We start from the raw sequence: 8,920 nt of genomic DNA, 5'->3' as shown, positions 1-8,920 counted from the left end.
ATGCCTTAGGAATGAGAACACAGATTTGAAATTTCCCCAGGACGCCTGATGACGGCTGGAGGGTATATCAACCGAAACGTTGTGTTAACAACAAACAAGATATCCGTCAAATGTAAATAATGTAATCTGATTAAACATTTTTTTATTTGTTTGTTATTTGACTGCACCCATGCTGTCAAATTATGGATGGAGGATTGTGATAAAGAAGAACAGAAATCCCTCCATTGCTGGGAAAAAAGCGCCACTTGGTTCTTAAACTATGAAACTGTCTTTCAAACAGAGTACGCTTCCAACAACCCTTTCCTAAAAATAAGAAAATCATAACAACACTCAAACACAGATTCTCACCTATCTAACAAAACAGAACCGTCCCCCTACCAAAAGGTTACAAGACCTAACCCTAACGTTGTAACCTACCAGCGAAATAACATCGGAAGTACCTCAAAATCCACTAAACAACCACGCACAACAAACCCGTACCACACGCATTACCAACGACGCCCCCCCCCAAAACAAAACGCCACATCTGAACATGGGATATAGAAGTACACTTTTCAATACCTTTCCAAGAACTCGCACCATAAATCACAACAGGGCACTCCACAACAACAGGGAACAACTATATAACAGCTACCGTCCCAATCACCTCAATTATTCTTTAGACCCAATACGCAAACACAGAGATACGAGATAGCACCAAACAGACAAAGAACTAACAGCAAACCAACCCAGCATACTCTCGAAAGGGCTCAAGTTTACACCCACCCCAATGCCCCAACTACAACGAAATGAAAGAAGACGTTAAGGAATTCTATAGAAAATTACGACTCGCTGAGGAACTATACGACAAATACATCGAGGACGAATAGTTAGTCCGAAATGTATGTGACTACTCCACTTCAAAAGGTAAGAACAAAATTCTTGACCATTTCGGTGAATAAATTACGAATTACCCATATCAACAAATACACAAACAAAACACAAGCCAAGCTTCAGCAAAAAAGAATGGGCTGAGCTGAACAAATTAAAAGATGATAAAGCAATAACAATCAAAGAGACTTATAAAGTTGTCTTAATGGACACGGTATACTATATAACTCTAGTACTATCCATATGAGAGGGTACAACATATTATGAAAAGGTCCAACACTACACTCAACAGAAAATGATGAGAAACATAAAAACTATGTTAAACCTATACAGAGAAGGGATCACCGACAAGGAATATGATTATATGACTAACTTCAAAAGTAAATCCAGTCAATTGTATGGTATTCCTAAGATACACAAAAGTGAGAAAATAAGAAACGCATGCCGGATAGCCACAGACATAGTAACCAAGGTCCCTACTCCTAATGACCTCAAATTAAAACCTGTAATAGCAGGTCCCGCATGCGAAACCCACTGCCTCAGTAACTTTTTAGATATCCTCTTAAAAACCATTCCTCAAACATATCAAAAGCTATATAAGGGACGACCTAGATATGTTCAGTCACCTCCCTAAAACAAAACAAAAAAAACACCCTACTAATATCCTTCGATGTAGTCAACATCTTTTCTAATATCCCCCACAGCCTAGAAATAGAGGCAATTCAATTCTGGCTAGAGAATTACTCCAATGAACTCCCACATCGCATCAAAAAAGAATCTATAATAGAAGGGCTAACATTCATCTTGGAGAATAACTTCTTTGTCTTAAAAGACAATTTCTGTCGATGGGTACAAGAATGATCCCCTTCTTTGCTAACTTAGTCATGGGATATCTAGAAATCAGTCTATATTGTAAGGTAAATTCTTCCTATACATAGAAAATAACTGGAAGAAGTATCTGGATGACTGTTTCTTTCTTTGGTATGAAAGTATAAAGAGACATAAAGAATTTCAAGCAGTTATAAATGGACTTGACATAAACATTCAATTTACGATGGAATATAGCTATCAACAACTTCTATTCCTCAACAGCCGTATTAAGAAATCCAACAACAAAATAGAAACAAATATATACTATAAGCCCACGGATTCCAAGCAATATCTACCGTTCAACTCATGCCACCGCAGACACACTGAAATGAATATCCCCTTTAACCTGGCAAAAAGGATTTATAATAGTTTCTAATACAGACACCAACGACACACGACTACATGAACTAAAGTCTCCTAAGAGAAACCCAAGTACACTCGACAACAACATTGAAGCCGTCAGTAAAAAATGCGAAAGACCTAATTGATACATGCGTCAACCTAATTGAGGGATCGGAGTTCTCTTTCAAAGAGAGTCAAAGTTTTACAGTGAAAAACAACTTCACATGTGCTTCGGAAAACCTAATTTATGTATTAACTTGCTCAGGGTGTCGAGAGCAATACATAGGTCAAACCAAAAACAGTCTACGTTAAAAACAGTCTACATAGATCCCAGATCAAAATTCGGGAATACAAAAAAATAGCATTCAGCGAACACATCGACATTTGCGCCATTAACAAACAACTCAGCTTCAGACTTTTTCCCTCTATACATTCAGGGACAATGCAACTTGTAGTCAGCACATTAGTAAAGAGTCTATCTATTTTACCAGAAAATATAAACTCCTTTTGAATGTGTCCACCACAAATGTCACTATTACAAGGGCCTTAGAATAATACCCAAGCAAATATTAAAAACAATATATTCAGAAAAGTCACTACCCATGAATTTATTCAGAACAATTCCAATCACTACTATTACAACCACAACAGGTCACTTTTAGGTTACTTGAATATTGAAAAGGATTTTACCATCTTTCTAATCGTTTTACACCAGTCTTTTTTCTTACTTTTTTTTCTTCTTTTACTTCTTTTTCTGCTTCTTCTTCTTGATTTTTTTCTCCTTGATTTTCTTTTTCTTCTTTCTTCCCCATTTCTTCTTTTCTTCTTCTTTTTCTTCTTCTTTTTCTTCTTCTTTTTCTTCTTTTTTTCTCTTTTTTCTGATCTTGTTCTTCTTGTACGTCTTCGCTGCCGCGTCCTTCCTCGGCTATTGCTGCTTAAACAATCAAAACCAAGAACGCATATCAAGTATACTTTTAGGACTGCTGCTGTCTACTACCTACTACCAAGCCTTCGCAAGAGTAAAATGAAAAGAGAGATACATACAAAATAAACATACAAAATATGTAGGTATGTGCTCGAAATTTCCAGACTATTAATTAATCTTTTGTATTTCTATTTTATATACTGTTTTAATCCATTTAGTTTTTTATTTAATTTCTCTTCAGTTCTTTATTTCTGTACACAATTATACACAGACACACACACACACACACACACACATATATATATATATATATGTGTGTGTGTGTGTATGTGTGTTTGTGTGTGTGCACGTGTATTTATGTTATTTATATCAAATAATATTTATCTCTCACCAATAGTTTTTTTGGGGTGGGGGTGATCTTACCTTCATGGAACAAAAAGAAGCACTCCATCTGGTGTGAAATATCTAATAAATAAAGTACACATTTTTATGAGCTACTAATAGTCTTATTCGATGAAAATGACCCAGACAACATTTTATAACATGTCTGATGCCTTCACGCAATCCCTAGGCTCTGTTAATAACAACGTCAAATAAGAAATTCCCAGGAAGAGCACAGATCCAACAATCTGGAACCTCCAGAATACAAGTTCGGCGTGAAGTACAAGAGCTAGTACATTTAGTTTTCAGTTTCCTGAGGTGCTGTAATTAAGGAAATACTTACAAGAGTACATATGATGTGTGTATATACACTTCAATGTATATTCTAGGAAACCTTATTAAATCTGTTAATTTTACAAAAAAATGCTGACTTCTTACCGATACAATTTGTTGATTAGACAGGAATGTCAGTACAATATTAGAGTTCAATATTTGAGGGAAGCGTGCTAATAGGAAGTCTTCTATTGACCCATGAAATGAAATTATTAAAACCCATATTTTACCCCTGGTTGAGTTTTCGCAACGCAAAACCTGCTCCTAATTGTTTGGAGCAGGGAGGCATCTGACTGAGCATACGAAATGTTCAGTAGGTAGTCGATACCCGCAGCTAATAGTTGTACTCTGTCCTTCTCTTCCACATTGTGGAAGCTTACCATAAGGTTTAATCTAAATACAGTGAAATTTTAAGTCACCATGTCTTCTCACAAATTCGAGTAAGTATTGTATATCATGTTTAATTCAAGCTTTCTAATGTTTTGAACCTGATGACTAAGGATCATTTTACTCACAACTAAAATATCTATTAGTTTTACCAAATTGTAGTTCATATGAAAGCGTAAAATAAAAATATGTTTCTGACGATACGTAAACGCAACGATGGGCTCATTACTTTTACAGTCTTGCGTTATCGCAACGGCAAGCATGTGATTCTAGGCTGTATATAGCATTAACACACACGTACACACACACACACACACACACACACACACACACACACACACACACACACACACACACACACACGCACACACACACATACACACACACGCACATACACACACACACACACACAAACACACACACACACACACAAACACACACACATATTCACTGTATGTATATTTTTGTATAAGAAACTACAGTTAGTCTTTTTCTCTTCCACAGAAGTCTCTAAGGAATGAAATATGTTAGAAGAACTCAAGAAGCTTATGCCATACAATGACGATGAAGAAGAGAGGAGAATGACCAATGAATCAGAAAGCCAGATAGTGACTTACATTATACAACCAGCAGACAGAGATGCCACAGATGAAGCCTCAGGCAACGATCTGGTTGAAATGAGAAATCCACCAGGAAACAACCTACTAAGTGAAGCTTTTTTACTGCTGAAGAATCTAATCTAGTATGAAACAAGTAGACAATGATTCACAACAGCCTACAGAACAAGATGATAATTTTCAGCAGACGAATACTCCCACATCTGTGACAAATGAGTGTAAGCGTAAAAAGACCAGGCACTGGAATGTAGAGGATATGCCCTCAAAAGAGGAAGTCATAAGTTACTCCTGCAGGCCTTCTCTTGTTGATATACCATGCCAATCTCATGAAATGTTTGAGCTCTTCTTAGACTATACTGTCATAGAAGAAATTACCAAATATAATGTTTTGTTTGTAGCTTAAAAAGCAAATCATACATTCCAATTGTCAAACAGCGAGATGAAGGTTTTTACAGGTATTTTGTTGCTCTCGGGATATAACATGCTACCTCGCCGTCGTTTATACTGGGAAACTGAATCTGGTGTTCGAAATGAGCTTGTAGCCAGTTCAATGCGAAGAAACAAATTTGAGGAGATAATGAAATACTTTCATGCAGCAGATAACAATGAACTCGACAGCAAGGACAGGTTTGTAGAAGTACGCCCATTTTGGACTTTCTAAATGAAAGCTTTATACAGTTTGGCTCAGTTTTTGTTCCAACAAATGCCTCTATTGATGAATACATGATACCATATTATGATGGCCATCTTACAAAGTTATTTATTCGAGGAAAACCGATTCGATGGGGTTACAAAGGATGGGTAGCAGCTAGTCCATTAGATTACTCACACTGGATTGATTTATATCAAGGAAAATGTGAAATGGCAAAAAGCAGCTGTTACAAAGACACATACGGCCTAAGAGGAGAAGTAGTGTTTAACATGATTGATAAGTGTGAATCTCAATATACAAAAAAGAAATTTTCCTTCTTTGATAACATTTTCTCATCGTTCAACCTTCTAGAAGAGATACAGCCACTAGCACGATTCATAGAAATGGATCTAAAAAGTGTCCTCTAACCAAAGTCAAGCAGTTTGAAAAATGTCTACGAGAGACTGAGGAGCACTTTCTTGAAAAAGATTCATTCTGGCATTTTAGTGGCAATTTGGAATGATAATGGTGTCATTATCGTTGAGTCTAATCAGTTTGGTGTGCATCCTATAAAGCAAATTCAGCTATGGTCAGTTGCAGAACGTAAACAAGTTTTGATACTAACGCCATCAGTAATTGGAAAATATAACTCAAGCATGGGAGGTGTTGGCAGGCTAGACCATAACATATCTTTGTACCGCATTGCCATTCGAGGGGGAAAATAGTATTTCCCGTTTGTGTCCTTCCTATTGAACGTATGCATGAATAATGCATGGTTTTTTGCCAGAGTAGGGGGTTACAAAGAAGATCTGCTAGCATTTACAAATGGTACTGTCAAACTGTACTGTACCTTTTGAAGTATGGAACGTCATCCAGGAATCCAAGAAGACCAAAATAGCGTGCTGCATCTAGAGCAAGTATCAATATATAAAAACATGGCAACATAGGTCATGCTATATCAAAGAGTGAGCCAGAAAACAGTCGAAGATGTAGGTAATGCAAGAGTCAAACTGTGTACATGTGCAGGCTATGCAAACTTCCTATGCATGCCAAGTGTACTTCTGATTATCACAGAATCCAGTCTTAGTGAGTGAAGTTTTGGGAAGAAGTACCGCAAATTATTTTGTATTACGTAATAACAGAAAAAAGTTGTCAGCCTTTTACGTAATAACAGAAAAGAAAAAGGTTAGATTTGGACAGAATGTGTATTTTGTTTTGTGATGATGTATCATGCTGGGTTACGATAGAAAATTATAGTTTCAAAGTAAAATCTTCATAAAGGTTTCAATCATTTTTATATTCTTCTTTTTTTTCGTTTAGTTTAATTTTCATTATTTCAAATACTCAGTCACTCTTATCTAATCTCAATGTTTACTTTAATTTACATCAATTCAACTATTTTTCATAAAAATAGAAAGAATGTAAAATGCTTCAATTTTATTTGAATTCGTAAACATAGTTTCGATGTTGTGAGGTTCTTTGTATAATACATTATGTGACATGTGGCCCACCGTTACGCTGACGAAACATGTAGTGGGGCTGGTGTATCATCGTTGCGTCAATGCAGCACACATAAATTTGTAATAATTTCTTACTTGTTGAATGAATAAGTAAAAACTCAAGACGTGTTTATTATTAGACATATCTACCATATATGTCAAATTTTACCGATTCCTAAGACTTCATATTTTGGAGGGGCATACATGGGTTAAATATGTTAGTACAGCAGGCATCGATTTCAAAGAACTATATTAACTTTTTAGAAACTCAGTGCAACTAAATGAAGTGTTCAAAGGTTTTTTTTTACTATACTAGATTTCACATCTACATCTCCACTTCTCATACATACATACATACATACATACATACATACATACATACATACGTAGTTACATACATACGTAGATACATGCACGCGTGCGTGCGTGCGTACATGCATGCGTATGTATTTATGTATACTTATAATTGTTTACGACAATTATATTCATTAATGAAAACATGTTTAAATATATCATTCCGAAACACTGCTGCCAAGGATTCACAAAATATTACACACACACACACACACACACACACACACACAACACATGTTTATACATGTATATATATATAGCACACGTACAAATATATGCACAGTTGTGTGTGGTTGTGCGTGTGCTTCAGTATAGTAGTTAGTGTTTCGATCCGTCGATCGAAACATTAACTACTGTAAACGGCAAAGTCATGTTTAACATCTCATCTTTTTGCATACACAGGATGACATTCGTGAATATCTCTTTCACTAATTTTTAAATCATCATAACTTATATATTAGTGAAATATGAAAGAGAGGGAGAGATGAAAAAATAATTGCATAATAGCGTTTAAATATTCATAAGAAAGTTTGAAATACATAGTGAATTAACTTTAAGATATTTAATAACGATTAAACATTTATAAGAAAAATGAAACACTTTCATTTGTTCTTCTTGATATACATGGTCATATTCTCTCCATTTCTTTAAAACTATACTTGGTTTAAAAATATTGCCCTCACAAGGATTGTTAGACTTTCGAATGGAAATATTAGATAAACAAATCTATGTTTAAAGAAGAAAGCAAAGACAATGCGAGGATACGACCGAACAGAATGGAAGCAATACGGTCAGAGTTGTAGGTCTTCAGGAAAGATGATGTCCAAAATGAAGAATAACAGCATATGACTGTATTGAGGTTTCAGATTGATCGAAAAGGTTGTTTAAAGTTTTGCTAACATGAAGAAATACTTACAATATATATATATTATACCCGCACACATACACACCTACACACACACACACACAACTACACACAAACACACACATATACGTTGACCTTTGTCTCTAAATCTGTGTGACTGTCTCTGTCTGTCTCTCTCTCTCTATCTCTCTCTCTCTCTCTCTCTCTCTCTATATATATATATATATATATATATATATATATATATATATATATATTTATATACATATGTGTGTGTGTGTGTGTGTGTGTGTGTGTATGTATGAGTCTGTACAGCTGTTATCAATATGCCATACGTATTAACAACAACATATTAGATTTTATAGCAAGTTCAGTGTAATTACTATTATTATTATTACAACTATTGTACAACATTTACCATGTACTACAGCTATTAGCAACTTGGTAAATACAACTACAGTTACCAGACTGCTGTCGCTATTAACAACCTTCAGAAAAAAAATCTAAGCAACATATGGTTCTTTCTATCAATAAAATATTTTTTATATTACTTTTGTGTTGTTTTCTCATATTCATTCATTCTAATGCATTTTTCGTTGCATCAATTTGGCATTTCTTTCCCATAATTCAATCTTTGCATTGTTTTTTTTTCTGCTCTGCATCATCTAATTTACTACCAACCTTAACCTTTTCCTAATATGTTTCACATAGATATTTCCACTAATTAAGATTGCTTTTGTATATAACATAATTTCTTTGACGATGTGCACAAGACAATAATTATTGCAGAATGAAGCAAGATGTGGAAAGAACACAAAAAGAAGAAAAGAGAAATTAAAGAAAACA

General features: G+C 35.0%; 1 protein-coding gene across 1 annotated transcript in view; it reads right to left on the bottom strand.

Annotated features, from left to right (window-relative positions):
- Window positions 1-6,482, bottom strand: part of LOC128247412 (uncharacterized) — a 10,702-nt gene extending 4,220 nt beyond the window's left edge. The window contains exons 1-2 of the mRNA XM_052966830.2: window positions 6,207-6,482; window positions 2,811-3,013 (exon numbers count right to left, since the gene is read on the bottom strand). Coding sequence (XP_052822790.1) covers window positions 2,811-3,013; window positions 6,207-6,264 — 261 coding nt within the window. The 5' untranslated portion in view covers window positions 6,265-6,482. The remainder of the gene's footprint in view (window positions 1-2,810; window positions 3,014-6,206) is intronic.
- Window positions 6,483-8,920: the final 2,438 nt, after the last annotated feature.

Source organism: Octopus bimaculoides, chromosome 3 (assembly GCF_046866305.1).
Source record: "Octopus bimaculoides isolate indiv1 chromosome 3, ASM4686630v1, whole genome shotgun sequence".
Classification (NCBI taxonomy): Eukaryota; Metazoa; Mollusca; class Cephalopoda; order Octopoda; family Octopodidae; genus Octopus; species Octopus bimaculoides.
Note: the sequence above shows the minus strand (reverse complement) of the source record. Positions and strands in the feature narration are given on the sequence as shown.